The 18,935-nt window shown below is 44.5% G+C and overlaps 2 protein-coding genes across 2 annotated transcripts in view; both read left to right on the top strand.

Moving 5' to 3' along the window:
* The first annotated feature begins 5,172 nt into the window (after positions 1 to 5,172).
* gja5a (gap junction protein, alpha 5a) lies at positions 5,173 to 15,369 on the top strand. The gene is made up of 2 exons (XM_080497840.1): positions 5,173 to 5,468; positions 12,610 to 15,369. Exon 2 carries the CDS (start codon positions 12,705 to 12,707, stop codon positions 13,863 to 13,865), a length of 1,161 nt encoding a protein of 386 aa, XP_080353966.1. The 5' UTR covers positions 5,173 to 5,468; positions 12,610 to 12,704; the 3' UTR covers positions 13,866 to 15,369.
* Positions 15,370 to 16,485: 1,116 nt separating this feature from the next.
* The window catches only part of acp6 (acid phosphatase 6, lysophosphatidic), a 5,752-nt gene continuing 3,302 nt past the window's right edge, over positions 16,486 to 18,935 (top strand). Inside the window, 4 exon segments of the mRNA XM_080498206.1 lie at positions 16,486 to 16,588; positions 17,795 to 17,984; positions 17,986 to 18,021; positions 18,116 to 18,244. Coding sequence (XP_080354332.1) covers positions 17,802 to 17,984; positions 17,986 to 18,021; positions 18,116 to 18,244 — 348 coding nt within the window. The 5' untranslated portion in view covers positions 16,486 to 16,588; positions 17,795 to 17,801.

Genomic DNA, 18,935 nt, shown 5'->3' with positions numbered 1-18,935 from the left:
CGTCAACATTTTAAACATGAAATAATCTTGTAAAAACTGCCAGCCGTCATGAAACTGATAGAGGATTTTAAGCCTCGTTGCCGCTGCATAATCGAGACCGGCAAATATTTTGGATTTGATACACAGGTGTTGATACAAGCAGTGACGATTAGCCTGGCGCACCTCGACAACAATAAGTCGTGACTGCAAAGCAGAAGAAAAGGGACACAGATATGAGCTTTTGACTTTAAAGGTCACAAAGAACAAAGGTTCGCAAGACTTAAAAAAATAATGTGTAGCAGAGGAAATGACTTGATTTGAATGTGGTGACTGAACGTATTCAGATAGCTGAAAGTGCAGGTTAAGTAAAGAAAGCAAATTACATGATTGCATTTATTGAGATACTTGGAGTGAGGAGATTCAACCCTCGATATACTGTAGATTTGTTTGTATTTGTTGCATTTATGAGGTGATAAAGTGTTTCACTTGGAGTAAATCAACATTTGAGCTGTGGGTAATTTAATGGTTTTTATGGCAACTATTTCAAATGAGATTTTATTGTTTATTCTTTTTCTCTTTTTTTCCCAATTAATATCAGATATTGACTTGGTGTACCTGGATTTATTTCAGTTGGATTTCTCATACACTTTTGGAATTAGTCCTCTAGAGATTTGTATACCTACGATCAACTAAAATCAACAGATACAACTGAATTATATTTTTTTGTATAAGTCAGATCAGCGGTGGGGAAAATATTGTGATTTAATACAATTATGAACAAACTCTTGTTTAAAAACGAAAAGCTATGTGCAGGCAAATACTCTTTACTTGTACACACTGCATTACACATATAGTTTCTGCTACAAGAAGTCATACTACACATATTTATTCTGTGATTTACAAATTAATGCAGGAGTTTACTGCCTTTATTAAATGTTAAATGCCCATAAAATAGATTCAGAAACATTAAAAGTATGTACAAAATGTAAAACAAAGGAGTGAAGTCAGAACTAATAAATGATGAGACTGAATGTTAATAGTTTTTTTCATGACACTACAACCACCTGAAAAGAGAGTTACACCACATAAAAACCAGAAACAAACATGGAAAACGAGTCTCGTTGACACACATACAGTACCGGCACGTGTGTGTGACCCATATATGCATCCATTACCCCTCCATCCCTGATGCGTCCCGTCTGGATTTCAGTGGATCAGATTGTGAGACACGAGTTTAAAATACACGACCGGCAGCTGATCGTCTGCTTTGTCAGCTTCTCGCAGTCCCTCACCTGTTGGTTCAAAGCTCTGTCACTCCGTAATGAGCAAACGGCTCGACTCATCGTTTACCGCACCACGACCGTGTTCTTTCCCCCTGTGTGTGTGTGTGTGAGTGTGTGAGTGTGTGTGTGTGTGTTACAGCAACAGTTTAATAATAACCTGCAGCTCTCACTAAAGATAGTGATGAGAGGATTAAAGGAACTCAAATCGCTTGCATGGAAACAACTTAACCTTTTCACTCCTAACTTGTCTCCGCTGACAGGAAATTGACAAGCACAATTGGCTTGACCATAACCTACAGGCCATTAATGATGTCTGGAAATGACAAACCGTGGTCACCCTGGAGAAAACTAGCTGCAGCACACGCCCATCCTGTTGCTTGATAATCGTACAGCCACAAAAGTCTTCTTCATGTCTAACATTCTTCTCGTCTTCTATAGTTGTTTATTGTATGAGCGAATGGACCTCAGACATTATACATGTGGTCACTACGGACTAAAAAACACACAAAGAAGCACCACACAGGACACAAAGAAGACATGGAGGGACATTTAATTTGCCGCTATATGAGTCCGGTTGGGTTCGGGTCAACCTGGGTGTCTGAATATTAAACCAGAATAATAGTGTCACAGTAGAGGGAGGATTGTTTGTCACGTGGCTAAAAAGAACAGACGACATCAGCAAATACTTCAAATCAAGAGTTGTACAGTCAAACGGATGGATGGATGGAAGCTCTATTGAAGCGCGCTTGTAAATATTACTCTGAAGATTTTATTTTTTAAACATTTTTCCCCAGTCCCACAATATCATGCAGTGGCTGGTCTTGTGTGCAAACATTTGTGTTTTTTGTTTTTTTTTCAGTTTTTGATCATGAATTGAATTGAATATCTCTTTTGAATCGCCTCCATTCTACATTTCGCTGCCATGCGGTCTGACAGTCGGGCAGACGGGATGCACTGGATTACCGACGTGAGTTGTCGGCTGTTTATGAGGTTGAAATGACTATTCAGGAGCACGAGTGCAGCAATTTTGCGCCACGAGCGTAACGGCAGGCTGGGATTGGGCAGAAGAGCTGTTAGGGAGGGTTCGGGTGGACATTTTCCATCAGACTCTTGCTCTCGCACTTAAACTGACCATCACACACGCACACACACACACACACACACACACACACACACACACACATACATCTTGACACTAAATCCCGGCTGGAGTTGCGGGAACATCACTACTTTGTTGGAATCAGCTTCATGCTGCTTGTCTGTGTGAATGGAGTTCCACTTTTAAACCCATCCTGTCAAGCAGCACACTGGAAACGTCAACGTAGCATTTAATCTGAGGAAGACTACGCAATTAGGAATTAGCAGCAGTGTTTTGATGCTTTTAAAAAAAAAAAAAAAAAACTGACTGAGGCCTGAAGGGGGACTGAGACGCTCTGCTGGCTTTTGTTTATACGCTTTAAATCGCGACCGTTGCAAGATGCACGCAGGACAAATGTTCCTGTGTTACGTTGAGGAAAAGCTGCGTGGTGAGGAGGTTTAATATTGAATTTCTAGAAGCAAGATCAGACCGATCAAATGCAACTACAACACATGGATATGTAAATATACATTAAATGTGGTAGGAATAGAGTGAAGGTTGCAAAGCCAGATGTCTTTGAGAGTTGTTTTAAGATCCTTTCTACTCGGTTGCTTGTGCTATTTTTACATTCAAGAGCATTTTATCTGAACCAGAAAATAATTAAGCCATTCAGATCACTGATTGATCCGTCACACGGGCGAAGACTCAGGGTGGAATGAATGAATGAGCACGAGTCAAATTGTTATAAAACCCTCAGTGTGGTTTTCACAGCATGAAAGTAAAGGAACTACATATTTAATGGAAAAGTTTAATGACTATATTTACTGTCCAATACAGTGGTAGACAAAAAAAAAATTCCACTCCCAAGTCTAAGAAAGTCACAAAGGAGATTTAATCTACACACATTATATGCATTTAAAAGTGAAGGATTGGTTTTGTTGACAATGTTGTTGTTTTTTAACTATATATTTATTCAAATTCATTCATGATGTAATAAAATCTGCGATAAAAGGATGGTTAAATTCTAAAAATGATCCATCCATAGATGAGAAATATATCTCCATTGTGATGAGCTCACTGTTTGGTGTGTTTAACCTCAAGTCATCTTTATATGGCAAAAGTCATGAACTTGTTGATCGCCAGGGGTGTATGTATGACTACAAATCATACTCAGATGCTTGTGTAAAACTTTTCAGCACAAAGAAACATGGAGCCCTCAGTTCCAGGAGATCTCGGAACATGCAGGTGACGAAAAAAAAAAAAAACTACGTCCCAAACCCCAAGCCAGGGAAGAGCTCAGTTTCACCACCAGAAGCCAACAGCAGACCCATGTGACCCGTGGTTGGATAAAGCAGCGTGAAAGTTGGATGGATGGACAAAAAAAAAAAAAATCAAACAAGAAGACCCATTGAGCAGGTCAGCAGATTTAGAAGTTACCATGTTAGCCACTGCACCACTATTCTCTACTGCCATTAGAATATTAATACATCACAGAAACTTCATGGTTGGTATGAACAAAGCAGTGCTGAAAACGATAACCTCCTCCTGCGTAATCTATTAAAATCTCCTTTCCGCTCAATAAAGCATCACAAAATGAGTCCTTCTGAGGTTGATATCATTTTGAGAATTGAAGATAAGCCGCTTATCTACTGGTGGTATTTAATTTGTACAGTGATTTCAATGAGATTTCCCCATTTCAGCCAAGCAAGTGGTTTGATTTGAAGAGAAATTAAGGAACGATAACATTAAAGGCATAATCTGTCCCTGACACTTCACAAGAACCAGATCTGTAGCTGTGTTTGTCTCCATCTCCTCGTTACAACTGTTTGAGTGAATGACCCTCAGCAAGGAGGCATGAAACCATTATATAACTTATATAACGTGTGTCTGTGGGCAGACGACTGAGAGGCTCAAGCTGAAACTTGGGCCGTGTAAACAAACGATAAAACAGGGTGCAACACAGGATAGAGGATCAGGATGAAGCTATTTTAGTTTCGTCTGTGACTTATCTGTGAATCCTTAACTTCGGTGAGTGATTTCAGATTTGAGCATGAGATTTGAGTGGAAACATCGTGACCCAACAAATGAACAAAGTAGTATTTTGACCCGAAACCATATGACTGCTTGTTTTTTGTGTTCACCGGACTAATTTTAGCGTCGAACTCAGAGCTCAGTTGCTCTCCAAAAGCTACAGTCATCATTCCAAAACATCGACGCAGACGTGTCGAACTAATTTTAGTTCAGGAGCCAAATTAACACTGGGGGGGGAGGGGGGGCAGTAAGATAATAACATATAACAACAACTCCACAATCATTTGTTTTAGTGTAGAGAATGTTCACATTCATTCATAAACCCTAACCCTTTTTTTTATATTTGTATTATATGATGTGCTATTATATATTTGTAAAAAACAAACAAACAGTTGTCTTGTCAATTCTAAATAAATCACTTTGTATGGTATCAGAATGAAAACACAGACACAAAACTTGACTGAGTAACAACTCAAAATGAGAAAAACAACAACAACAACAAACTAACTGAAAGATTACATGAACTGAATGAATAATAATTGTATTTGTATTTAAAGAGTTGTGCTGGAGGTAAACCCTGAACCAAGACAGCAGAGCCGTCGACCTGAAGTACCACACAGTAAATAACAGCGCTGGACGTTTACTCTGAGCGGAATTGCCATTGATCTCAGAAAACAATTCTACTTCCCCTCCAGTTGCCGGAGAATGCTTCCCAGCAAAAAATAGAGCACCAGGGATGCAAAGGAGCAAGTGGGAGTGGGGAGAGGAAGAGGAGGAGATGGAGGAGGAGGGAAGGGAGAGAAGGGAGGTCTGAGGGGAAAAGGCTCTCCTGTGATGCCCCAGCTTTTTCTTTGCCAGGCCCCTTGCGAGGACTAACGGCTCGGCGTTGGCACGACACGAGGCACCCCGGGGGGAGGCAGCTCCTGTAGATGTTCCAACAGAAGAAAGTAGTCCCACCATCACCAGGAGATCTCCCGCTCGTCTCCCGCATCTTCACCTGCTGTCTGTCCAACCGACTTTAAGGAGGATATCGTCCCTTCACGTGGGGAGACGCATGGGATTTCTCCACCCCATCAGAAACTAAAGCAGGACAGCAGGTAAGAAACGCAGACGTGACATTTCAGACGAGCGAACACGCAGACGAAAAAAAAAGGGATGCAGACACTGTGACACATGCTGCGAGCATCCCGTAACGACCAGAGAACTCACAAGCAGAGACGGCGGAGTGGGAGGCCTGGCATGTGTTTTGAGCCCCCGTCCTCCTCCTCCTCCTCCTCCTCCTCCGGCAGGTGAAGCTCTCGTTCTTCTCACTCCCGCTCTGCCGTTCCCCTCTCTCGCTTCCATCCCCATAACTCTCACGGGAGACAAATACACCCAAACAAAGTGCCGCTCTGGGGACCTTAAAACACAGAGCCACCAGCGATGTGTACACACTGAATGAAGACTTTGAGGGATTGTTATATCAGCGCCGTCTCGGGGGAGGGTGGGCCGGAGGTTCCGATTTTGATTTAAAACAATCACAAGCATGCCCCACAGCTCACCGTGCCATCAGGGATGATTTTATAAAAACAGATTAAGCGCCTGTACATCGTCACTGTTCAGCGCTGACAGTAAAAGAGGCTGCAGACCTTAGATGGATCTCAAATGTGACACCTTTTGGTTAATATCCTTATACTCATGAAATGAAGGTAAATGTAACATCCAATACTTCACTAAAAGTAAGAAATAAGAAGTCTCTTAAACTTGTGACAACTATTTAATGGTGCAGCTTAATATGGCGGGGGTCATTTCATGCTTTATTTGCTTGTGTTTTAACTTTGTATTCTTAAAGGAGAACAAAGAACTGCGCTTAAAATGCCTCGCAGGGACAGTAGTCTTCTCAACTACGATTTCATAAATTGATGTGATTCAGTGCGAGGCAAAAAAAAAAAAAAAAATCAATGACATTCATGACTAAAAAAAGTGTCCATGACCAAATCGGCTACACATCCCCACAGAAAAGATGATATCCATTTACTCAACCTGAGGCTATGTCACTGTTTTTATTGTTTGGCCCTGAAAAGAGCTCTCATGCTGAAAACTAGTCGGCTTTGTTCACACAACTGTGAACTCCCCTCATCGTCATAAAACACCATTTATCCGTGAGTTTAATATCACGCGACAAGCTTGAGAGAGGGTCTGTTTTCCCATGCGGATGAATGTATAAACACAGGCTGTAAAGATTCTTATCCAAATCAAAAGAAGAAATGGCCAAAAGAAGAAGAGATCAAAGATTTGATCGGTCATCCTCCAGAAATAGCAGCTATCGGGGGGGGGGATTTCTTTCGGGAGTGCGGGGGTCAGGATTTTGAAGCACCTTGCAGCTGTCTGGCCTGAAGTCTAAAGCCATTCGCAGCTAAACAATAGATCATAACAGGGCTGTGGGTCTGTGTACAGTCGTGGGCAGATGAAGAGCCAAACAGCCATGTAGGGTAGCAGGCAGCACGTCGGCCTGCCGGCTTCTGCTGTTGTGACTGACGTAGGGCAGCGTAGATCCACCACGGGGTGGATGCAGGTGACCCGCGTGAGAAGGGCGACGTAGGATTCTGCTCCGGGTGCAGCATCACTCCACCTTTGCTCAGTCACTCCGGCAAAACCTAAACATGAGCAATCCTTGACCGTATTCCCGGGAAACCACGCGGGAGTGACGAACGCGGCCCCACTGCAGTCCTGCACCGGGCAGCTGCTGCAGGATCCACTCGCCACACGTGTGAAAACTCAAGCTGCAAATATAACTCTTGGGCTTCGATCAGAGCCGGGACGACCCGGCGTGACACCAGGTTTTATTTGACACCCTGCACAACCAACGATTTACATGCACTTGCAAAAGAAACAACATGAAAAACCCTCACCCGAATCAACATCCGACGATTTAAATAGCCACCTCTGTACATGAGATACATTTACACGCTGCAATATGAGAAGAAAATACAATTATAACTATGTACGAAAGGTCTTATTTGGTATCATCAGCTGTGGTCATATTAATTGGGTATTGCTTTACTTTTAATTCAGCACAAGCTTTTCCAGTTTTGATATAATTATACAGAAGGGGAACGTTTTTCCCCCCTGATTTGGTAGCGCCCCCTCGAGGCCACAGCTCCCTTAGCATTTGCCCATATTGCTTTAATGCCAGCTGGCTCTGACTTCACGATATCTGACCAAGATGTAACCCTAAACTTAAAAAAATTAAAATATATATATACCGGTATATATATTTAGTTTCCTCAGCAACTTTATAAATTGAATCAGAATTCAGAGAGTAAAAATAACCACTGAGCTCAATGTCCAGGTATGCGAGGCATCCAACGTGTCTATTTCGAGAGAGACGTTCAAACTTCTGCTAAATGAAATTATGTGGCCGTCTCGGTGTTCTCGTCATGTTTTGTTGTTGTTGTTTCACTAAAAAAGTTTCTGAGAGATCACAGCACACACCGTGTAAATCTATCTCTCACTAGAAACATTCACTGACATGATCTTGGAGGTGTCAGCCGGGATTTCATTTATTCATGATTGAAATCAACTGTTTTCTAGACTGTAGGCTGCTTTAAAGGTTCTAATTATAAAGACGACAACAACTGAGTCACAAATAAAATTCATAAATATCACTGCATTCATGTAGGAAAAAAACTTGCAAAAAAACTTTGTTGCAATAAGTGAATAAGGTTGTAAATAAACCAGCATCAGCAGTCGGTGTCACAGTCAGTTGTCAGCAGTGGAAATCAAACTTGCAACCTTCTGACCCTGAATTCAATCCAAGGTTGAAATGACAAAGAGTAATAATGCAGATACAGGAACCAACTATTTTATTACAAAGAGAGGCTAATTCATTTCCTTATGTTTTTCTATCCACAGGGTTGAGATAGTGTGTCGACACCAACTGGCATCAGAACTTCTGTCAGAAAAATTAAATACAGTTGCTTTAACTTTAGCTTGTTCTCAGACTTTTTTTTTTTTATATTTTTGGTTTTAAAGCATCACAATACAAGGTAACTTTTATTTTTAATATCACAACTTCCATCTGTAATTCAATTCAGAGTGACCGGCAAACAAAACTGGTGACAAATGCAAAATGATGACAAAGACAATGAGAAAGATTGGTACAAACGTGTAAAGTGGTTTTTTTTTTAAGTATTAAAAACAGGCTAAAATAACAGCTGGATGTAAAAAAAAATAAAAGGCTTAAAGATGCAGTGTGGCGTTGAATTATTGATTTATTTAGTGAAAAGCAGTATTAAACAGAAAACTCCTTATTTTCAGACACTCAGAGTTGCAGTTGTCATACACATCATAACTCTGATAAACAAAAACACAGTTCTGCAGGCGATCATACAGTAGTAGATAAAAGAAAATAAGAAACTAAACCAACGTAACCCAAAGTTTGACACTGATGTTTTTCTAATCTGTTCACGCAACCATAAAAGGAGCTGGACACAGTTTATCTCCGGAGACGATCAGCCCAAACCTTCTCTCTGGTTTGCCTTCAATGAATCAGTCTGACATATTCTAGTGTGACCGAAGACTATAAACATCACTCCAGAGAATCAACAAGTCATATTTCTGTGTTTTATGGTTTCCTGAAATGATAGATTACTTTGCCAGGTAGTGCAGTTTTAGAAGCCATGCGCTGAGATCATATCTCAGTCACACACAATAACACCACATACTTTTAAACGCACAGCGGTGTAAATACGTTTCCCCCTCCCACGGACGTCAGTCTAAACACGCGCCACAAAAAGGAAGCTGGCCATCGAAAGTGTATATTTTAACATCTAATGGCCTGTGTGCGCAGAGCAAGCGCAGTGTGTGGAATTGGTGCTTAAAATGCCGATCAGTGGAAGAATGTTTAAATCAACCCTGCCCCCTGTTGTTACCGCCGCATGTGAATACACTGCGACCAAATGATGGGAGAAGACAGGAGGCACAAGTTTATTGAAATCAGCACATTGATGGCAAAGTGTTTAGATGAGGAACTCAAACTGAGAAAATGAGCGACGTCGCTCTTATTGTTTGTGCTGCACAGCAATTACAAATGACTCTCGAGCGACGGGGAGACACGCACACACACACGTATATAGAGAGAGAGCGATCTAAAATGTGCAATATCAGCACAATAAGACTCTGATCCAGGGTTTATTAGGGCCTTGCGTTCTGCCTTGGAGTGGCTTGGACTGTCCAGCGGACCGGGAGGATTTATTGTGTTGTTGTAGGGAGCAGAAAAAAAACCCCACAGTACTTTTCCTTGTTGGTCTGCAGTGAGTCACAACAGCAGCCATATCATTTCAGCGGAGAAGGAGGAAGCTGTCGCCTGCGTGGCCGGCGTCCCAGAGTACTGCTCAGTGTCCGTGCATGGCGGGTCTGACTGGAAACCCGGTGAGTGGGAGCTGAGTCCACCTTCACATGACGTGGTCCTGATGAAGTCACTCCACTTCCTCCATCTCGATAGCGTGGCTCATTGCTTCTTCTACCACCATTATAAACACGTGTGACAGCCATGATGGTCTACAGGCGAACCATGAGCTCCCAACAAAAGGCTCAGTGGGTCGCCGTAAATCCCTGCTTTATTGGGACGAGATGAAGACGTGACGAAGAGCCGAGAGGAGCCCCGCTGCAATCGGTCAGCTGTGACCTCGCTCTCCTTTTACCACCTCGCTCCTTTTGTCCCCCAGACGTCACGCCGTTTGACACGGTTTCCTCCGAGAGCAGGAAGAGGCAGTCGAGGGAAGGAGACAGAGGCTTCAGACCTGCCGCTTTATCCCCCCCCCTCCCCCAGCCGATCCGAATCCCTCTTTGTCGCCTTATCGTCGGGGAAGGAAGCCTTCCTTTTCTCACCGCTGGAAGCATTGGATTCACTTCAGTTTTATTCACATGAAGCCCGAATATGAAATAAGCCAGCCGCTGGCGCTCTATTGCTCAAATGATGAGCAAAAACAAAATCCAGCAATTCCACGTGAGCAAGCAACAAGAGGAGAGGCGGCAAACTTAGATTAGAGGGACAAAGAAGCAACAGAGACACTCAAAAGTTATTTGAGGAATAAAGAGAAAGTCAGTGCATGAACCGGGTCACCCAGCCGTCGAAACCGACCGCAGCTCCACTCCAGGATGGATCAGGGGAGTTCACAAGAAGCCTTATCAAATGTTTTCAGCCTCACTTTGAACTAAAAGTGAAGGTGAAAGCTCCGGAGCGCCACGCTGTGTTTGCGTATTCGCTTGATCCCTTGACCTTTGCGAAACTGTCCCGAGGCTTTGCTTCAAGATAAGTGCACGGCGGGATCGCGCATTGTCCTGAAAAAAGTGATTTATGGATTTGGTTGGCTTCATCCTCAGAGAGGAAACAATCAGAACCTGGCGCTCGCAGCTCACCCAGTGGGAAACCTCAGCTCTTTCTGACGAGCGCCCCACTTGTCCGTCATTTAGTCAGACACATGAGCGCTAATCCTAAAGTCCAGAGGGGAACAGGCTTTCCTGCGGGTCCGTACGAGTGAGGAAAGCTTGTTATTAGTATCAGCCTGACAACAGTTATTAGTCCGCTTTCATGAGCGACCTCCTGCCATTGTGCTGGCTGGACCCTCTCGCCCTTCCTCCAACTCTCAGCCTTGTTTCTGCTGAAGATCATCAGCATCAGGCAGTCGCCCCAGTGGGATACTCACCAACTGGTCTCCAACTCGTAGCAGGTATTAAGGAGCCCGGCTGGAAAATAAACACACAAGCACAAAACCTCGACTGAGCTTGAGGCGTGGATAGAGTGTGGTTGTTTCCTTTGTTGTTTCCATGTTTTCTTTCCTGTCTGTCTGTGCTTTAGAGATACAGAGCACAATGCTTTGAGCATATATATATATATATATATATATATATATATATATATATATATGAAAAGCTGCTGAGGGAGGGGTAGAAGAGATGGACAGAGGGTCATGCGTGTGGTCATTCCCACCATCATCTCTCTCTTTCTCACGTCATAACCAGTGTCAGTGTCTCAGCCAGGCAATTCAAAGCCGGCTCGTTGGACTGATCACACACTTCCTTTGGAAGCCGCCGCTCACAGAAAACATTCAGGAAGAGATGAGAGGTTGGTAAGAGACACTTTCTATGCCCTTTAAAAAAAAAAAAAAAAGATTTTTCTTGCCGCTTTTGTGATTATTACTGTATTTCAGCAAACCATTAACAAAACTGTTTTGACAGCTTTAGAGTAATGTTTGGATTGTTTTGTTTTTTTCAAACTTCTCCCAGTGGATTAGTTACGGTAAATGTGTCAAAGTGTTACTTTTAGCCTGTTTCCTTGGTGTCACGGCTCATCTGTGTTGGAGCTCTAATTGTTTAGTCGAAGCTGGAGGCGGCCACTCCAGCGTTGCGGCACTCAGAAGTCAGAGGTCACGTCTTGATGGAGTTTGATGGGTTTTTGTTTTTTTTGTTTTTTTCAAAGCCCCCGCTGATTATAGTCATTTATGGCGCCTGTAAAAGCTGTCCGGCGAGCTGCCTTATAGGGTCATTCTCGGCTCAGACCCAACCGGCCCGCCTGTCCCTGCCATGTTTGGGTCTCGCTCCAGACTCTCACACGGGAGATGCAGGCGCTACACTTTCACCTGCCGCGTTGGGGAAATCCGACGGACGCTCGCAGACGATACTGGACTCTGTCAGTGATGGGGGGGGGGTTTCATCACGGTGGACATGAGAGCTGCCGCTCTGCTGTCGCGAGTGAAGTCTGCCGGCGGCGCCGCGGGCAGGATGAAGGCCGTGCGGCTCGGGTCGGGTCACGGCACCAGAAGGACAAAGTCTTCCAGCTCTGCTCTGACTCGCCCCTCGGTCACTCTGCTGCTCTCCTCTCTGTCTCCTCTGCTGCTATTCTGGACACGGTCCAGAGGGAACGTAAACACGCATAATGCAATATTTAATAACATTTTGAAACAACCTGATTATTTACATGACGGAACATGACTCCTGAACTTCCTCCCCTCTGTGCTCTCTCTCTCTCTGTCTCTCTCTCGCTCTCTCTCATGGGAAAATAGCTGTTCTCATGCCACAGTGACCAGTCCTCAAGCAATTCACAGACGTAGAAGCTATTTTTATATATGCTATGCCGCACATACGCCCAGGCCATCTCATGTAGCAGGAATCCATTGGATTCCAGCACTTTTTAACTGATTATTTGTATTTCTCTTTTTCCTTTCTGCCCCTCCTCCCCTCCTGTTTCCTCCTCAGTGACTTCCCCGTCTCACCCTTGTCACACCCTCTTCCTCTCTTCCCCTCCCCCGGCCTCCCGTGTCTCAAGGTGCGAGCTCGGACCGTGAACCGTGATGGGGGACTGGACTCTCCTGGGGAATTTCTTAGAGGAGGTCCAGGAACACTCCACCTCGGTGGGGAAGGTGTGGCTGACCATCCTCTTCATCTTCCGCATCCTGGTGCTGGGCACGGCGGCCGAGTCCTCCTGGGGGGACGAGCAGAGCGACTTCCTGTGCGACACCCAGCAGCCCGGCTGCACCAACGTGTGCTACGACAGCGCCTTCCCCATCGCCCACATCCGCTACTGGGTGCTGCAGATCGTCTTCGTCTCCACGCCGTCACTCATCTACATGGGCCACGCCATGCACATCGTGCGGCGGGAGGAGAAGCGGCGGAGGATGGAGCAGGAGGAGAGGGAGGCCCGGGGGGAGGACGGAGGAGACCTGGAGGGAGAGAAAGAGTATCTCCAGCAGAGGGAGAGTGGGAAGCAGAGCGCGTCGGACGGGACGGGCCGCGTCCGGCTGAAGGGGGCCCTCCTGCAGACCTACATCCTGAGCATCCTGATCCGGACGGTGATGGAGGTGACGTTCATCGTGGTGCAGTACATGATCTACGGGGTGTTCCTCCGGGCGCTCTACCTGTGCAAAGCGTGGCCCTGCCCCAACCCCGTCAACTGCTACATGTCTCGGCCCACGGAGAAAAACGTCTTCATCGTCTTCATGCTGGCGGTGGCCGGCGTGTCCCTGCTGCTGTCCGTGCTGGAGCTCTACCACCTCGGCTGGAAGAGCGCCAGGCGGTGTCTCCGCAAGCGGGCCGGCAACAGAACGGTGACGGTGGCCGCGGCCGCGGCCCTGGAGCCCAGCAGCCCACCGCGGACCTCGGCCTCCTGTACGCCGCCCCCGGACTTCAACCAGTGCCTGACCGCCCCGAGCGCCATCAACCCCATGGCGTCCATGGCCTCGCATCCCTTCAACAACCGCATGGCGCTGCAGCAGAACTCGGTCAACCTGGCCACCGAGCGGCACCACAGCTGCGACAACCTGGAGGACGAGGAAGACTTCCTGAGGCTGCGGTACGAGAACGCGCCGGCGGAGCTGCCGGGCAACTGCCCCGGCAACAACTGCTCGCCGCTGCCGCTGCTGCACGCCGGCTACATGAGGGACAAGCGGCGCCCGAGCAAGACCAGCGGGAGCGGGAGCAGCAGCCGAGCGCGCCAGGACGACCTGGCGGTGTAGATTCACACACGGGGCGTGGAGAAAGTGCTGGAACCTTTCAGAACCAAAGAGAAGAGACGGAGAGAGGTCAGTTTACCAAGATGCAAAAAGGAGATTTTGGACCACAGACTACTATGCAACTTTCTGGGACTTGGGGTTCGCGTTACCAAGTCGTAATGTGAATCTGTGAACATGTGATATGAACTTGATATATGAGCTTTGTTATGAAATGTTTGTTGTTTTTTTTCTCAAAGATGAAATTACTGCCATTTTTTTCTTTTCTTTTTTTTTGGAACTGCAAAACAAACTGCAAAAGAAGAGCGATGCGAACAGGGTAACAGGTGTGAAGCCTGACTATTGCACATTTTACGTTTCACTTTAATGCCAAAACCGATGGAAAGAGATAAGAACAACATGCACGGTGCTTGTTTTTGGAGCCTTTAGGGAATCATTTCACCACCATCGCAAAAATATCACATATCAACAATCAAGAACCACTTGAGGTTAGCCCATGACTTTCCTATCGAGAGAGATCAGACTGGGAATAAATTCAAACAAGGACCTAAAATAACTGTGAAGATTATTGTGCAGTTAGAATTGTTAAAGTGCCTTGTCAAGGGTGAAACTAAACAAATGTTCCATTATAACACAGTTTGTGTGTATTGTTTTTCAAAAGCCATGGTCCAGACTGCAGGTTTTGTTCTCCTGCTCACCTGGTTGCACTACAACTCGTCGACAAATACAAGCTGCAGCTGCGGAATAATAACTTAAATAATGTTAAAAGCACAAACATTGAATCGGTCGTTTATTGCCTGTCAGGAGGTTTTTATTCTTGTGTATGAGAGAAGAGAGAATGTAAGCGGTGTAATGGGTTTTCTTCTTGAAAGCTGTTCAGAGAAAATAAAGGAAAGGATGTCCTGTATGCACAGATTTGGCCACGAGGTGGCACCAATGCACTTGCATTTTCTATGTAATCTCCCAGGAGCCATTGTATTAATACTGGAGTTATTTCCAAGCTTTTTTTCTTTTTTCTTTTTTTACTGTCTATGAATGTATATTATTTCATTTCCAATGTCTTGTTCTAACCATCCAGGTGGTTTTTAACCACACAGTTGTAAATAACCATCCCTACCAACGGAAGTGTGGATCATGAATATTTCTTTGCATAGCAGATATATTAGAAAATAAAGTAAACATGTACAGCTAACAGTATATACACCGCAGGTTTTGGTTTGTTTACACTCCATGCAATAAACGTCATACCTAACCCATCAACGGATCAATAAATCGTCAGGTGTAAAGTCGCTTTTGGTGTGTTCTTATGTGTCTTTGTAAACACACCAGCTGATGTCACATCTAAACCTTTAAGGAAAAAGAAAAACTGCCCAGGTGAAGATTTTGCAGGGTATGAAAAAAATGAAATATAAAATTGATATCTCATTTCTGCCTGCATTTTCCAGTCCGCCGTCACCAGACAGGACCTGTTGGAGACAGATTGTGGAAGATGGGCAATATTTACACAAACAAAGGCTGTCTGGATGTCTCTGCCAAGGAGCTGAATCCTGCCATCCAATCTGATCTGTCACTCGCTGAAACACTGAAATGGAAATGGAAACTACCAACAACAGTTGTTTCTATTTTGAGCATGGCTGGGATAATGACTTTATATTGCTGTTCAATAAAAAAAAAAAAAAAATTTCCTTTTGCCTTGGTAAAATACCCACGGGTCAAACAAAGTTGACATGTTGTGTTTTGAGAGACTTGCGATTCCCTGCAGTGCTCCTGTAAATAATAATATAGTTGTCTCAATAAGAGGAGAAATCAAATGGAGATTGTCTTTCAGGCGTGGGTTTTGAATCTATCATCGGCTCTTGATTGTTGTATCATTGCTAAGCTCTGTTTGGGATTTAAGTCAAATGATCAACGCGATCAAATGAAGTAAGTTATTCATTATATTCATTATAGTCAAGAGAAACACTTCACGTGTTAACTGAAGTGAAACCTATTAAAATGTCCTGAAGAGTAAAACACTCAATAATATGAGAAATTAAAAAAAATACACAAAAACCTACATAATTGTACTAATTAACCATTTTTAATTATGCACAGTAAACAAGTAACAATCCAGCATTAAGTCATTTATACCCATGCTTTGTATAATGATAGTATTTTAATGTTTTATAGATCTATGTTTTACCGTGCAAATATAATCCTGAAACACCAAATAACCGTGTCTCGGAAAGCTAAAGAGATTAAAATGGAACAAGTGTCAGCAATGAATGGAAATAATACAACCAACAGGTAAGCATGTTCAAACAAAATCAATTAGACGCATTGGTTTGGATCAAATTAAGACTTTTCTTACAATTAGTTAGTTAATAGTCAGTTAGTAATTATTTGTAAATGGTACATATAATCGGATTACCTGCTTGTAATTTTCTATCAAATCGAGACATTAAGGTACCCCCTTTCTCCAGTAGGGGGAAGTAGCGTACTTTGACGCACTTTGTCCTGTTACGTCTTTAAGAGGAAGAAGAAACAAGCAGGCCTGAAACGCCTGTGGGAGATGTAGTTTTATTTTTATCTGGATCAACATCCGCCCCTCTTTTATAATAGCTTATTTGGCCTACAAGTCCCAACATGCCCTTCGGCTCCTACCGGTAGCGAAGAGTTACCGAATGAAATTGTCATTTGCGGTGTTTTCCACGGAGGGACTCGTCTTCATTTATCCTCCAGTTTTAAAGGTAAGCAACTCGAACATTTGGACAACTTAAAGGTTGTCGTCCGCGTTTGAATGTCGCTGCACTTGGAGGCTCATCGAATGAAACGATATTGGATGTTTGATGAGGAAACGTAACGCCCCCTGGAGAGTTTATGCTCCCGCTTCACGTGGACGAGTCGCCCTTCACTTATACAACTTCTCAATACAAATCTTGAATAAAACAATTTTGTATTGTTTTTGTAATGATTCTTAATAAGCCAGCTGCTCCAAGTATCTAAATCTGTTTGCTTCATCCATCCTCATCATCACTTTTATTATTAATACAGATATGCTCTGTTTAAAACACAAATGCATGTAATGTATTTGTTCTTTTTTGTTTTGTTTTGTTTTGGTAAACTAAACCCAGAAAGCCAAATAACCCTTCCCAACCATTGTCTCCTCTTGTCAGTCCAATGTTCACTGTAGGGCTCAAACAGAAACACAGACTTGTAGGTGAGATGTGTGGAGTCACGAGAAGCATTTGGAAGCTCGTAAACACGATTTTTCATTAGTATGGTTTCAAAGAAATCGTGACACTTTGGGGGATTTTAATAGATTATTGCGAGATCAGATATTGGTAAACGTCTGAGCGACTGAGATGGTGATGTTTAGTGTTTGGGTCCTAGAAAAGCCTAAGTGAGTGGGATTTGGGTAGAAATAGGTCAGAGAGGATTGTGCAGTTTTCCAAAGCTCACAGGCCACATGAGGAGAATGATGGACCGCTCTGCCTACCTTTTTTTCAATCACACTTAACAGTTTGGAAACTTTCTGACTTACGACATGTTTTTCTCTCCGCCTGTTTGTTTTCCTGAGGAGGACAGATGGCACGTAAACCTGTAATACTACCGGTTCATCTCGGGCCTCATGACTTTTTCAGTGCACGACCCCCTCTTCCTCTTCCAATAAAATAAACATGTGCCTAAATTAATCGTTAGGTTCAACCTTACTACAGAGCTGCTGCAAGTCTGCTGTGGAGTAAAAAAAAAAAAAAAAAATCCTTTAACCCCTAATGTGGAGATTTCAGAATAAGGTGGAACTTACGGACGAGAATTACGTCGATTTCACAAGTTTATCTGTTAAAAGAAATGGCTACAATTCCCACTCCCACTCCCTCCCCCACCCACACACACACACATTCTCTCTCTCTCTCTCTCTCTCTCTCTGACCAGCTTGTCTGTTTTGTCCACAGCTCAGCCATGAGGAAACTTTGGGGCAAAGCCGGTTTGTTTGGGTCCGTGTCGATGGCCTTCGGCTCGTTGCTGTGGTCGCAGCAGAAGGTCGAGCCTGACCAGGTCGCCTCCCGCTGCCCGCCGGCCGACGCAAACGCCACCTCCCCCTACCAACTGATGCTGGTCCAGGTCTTGTTCCGGCACGGCGCCCCGAACGCCGCTGAAGTCCATCCCCGACGTGATGGAGGTAACGTTCTCCCGCCATGTTACGCCGTGTCCATCGACGACGACGACGGCGCGCTGATTTCCCCCCCGTCTGGATGTGTTCTTGTGCGCCGCAGGCCCAGTGGCTGCCGACGCTCCTGGATCCTCCGCCGCACACGCACATCAACTATGTGGTCACAGACCTGCAGGGTGGACCCCGGCCCCCGGCGCCTGTGGAGGACAGCTACCGGAAAAACATCCTGACGGTGAGTCGGTGGTGTTTGTGGAGCAAACAAGGAGCGTGGAAGGAGCAAATTCGGGCACTTGGGAATTTTTAAATTAATACATTTAAACGGTGAAAAGGAATCTGTCATCTGTATTTTCATCGTTATCGTGTCGCAAAGGAGTCTTCAATGGTGAAATTGAGACACACACCCCCCACACACACACACAGACCTCAACAGAAACAAAACCGGTAGCCTTGATTTATTGCAGATATTTTTCTAAATGATAACAAGAAAAGCACGAACATGATCATTAACAGGGAGACGTTGCGCCGGCACCGGCAGTCGGCTGTTTGACATCTCTTGCGTTGTCTCCCACTGAGACGATAATTGAAAAACAGTCATCATCCCTAATGTTGTTTTGCTTTTCCTGTCATGACGAGCTAATATCTGCTGTGATGAAGGCCTGCGGTTTTATGTGTTTGTAAAGTCGCCCGTGTGGGACCAAGGTGCGTGTTGTTTGGCGCTTTTTGTAGACTCGGTAAATGTGAAGCACCCCGCGGATTCAGAAAGTACCCCACTCTCAAGATTCATCAACACAATTAGCTTCCCCCCATCCCTCTAGTGGCTGAAATGAGTCATTACATGATATCACTGTTCAATCGGCTCCCTTCGTCTTTGGAAAGCGGCTGAGCCACATGTCGACTTTCCAAGTGAGACACGACGCCCCCTC

The sequence above is a fragment of the Blennius ocellaris genome (genome assembly GCF_963422515.1).
Source record: "Blennius ocellaris genome assembly, chromosome: 6".
Taxonomy (NCBI): Eukaryota; Metazoa; Chordata; class Actinopteri; order Blenniiformes; family Blenniidae; genus Blennius; species Blennius ocellaris.
Note: the sequence above shows the minus strand (reverse complement) of the source record. Positions and strands in the feature narration are given on the sequence as shown.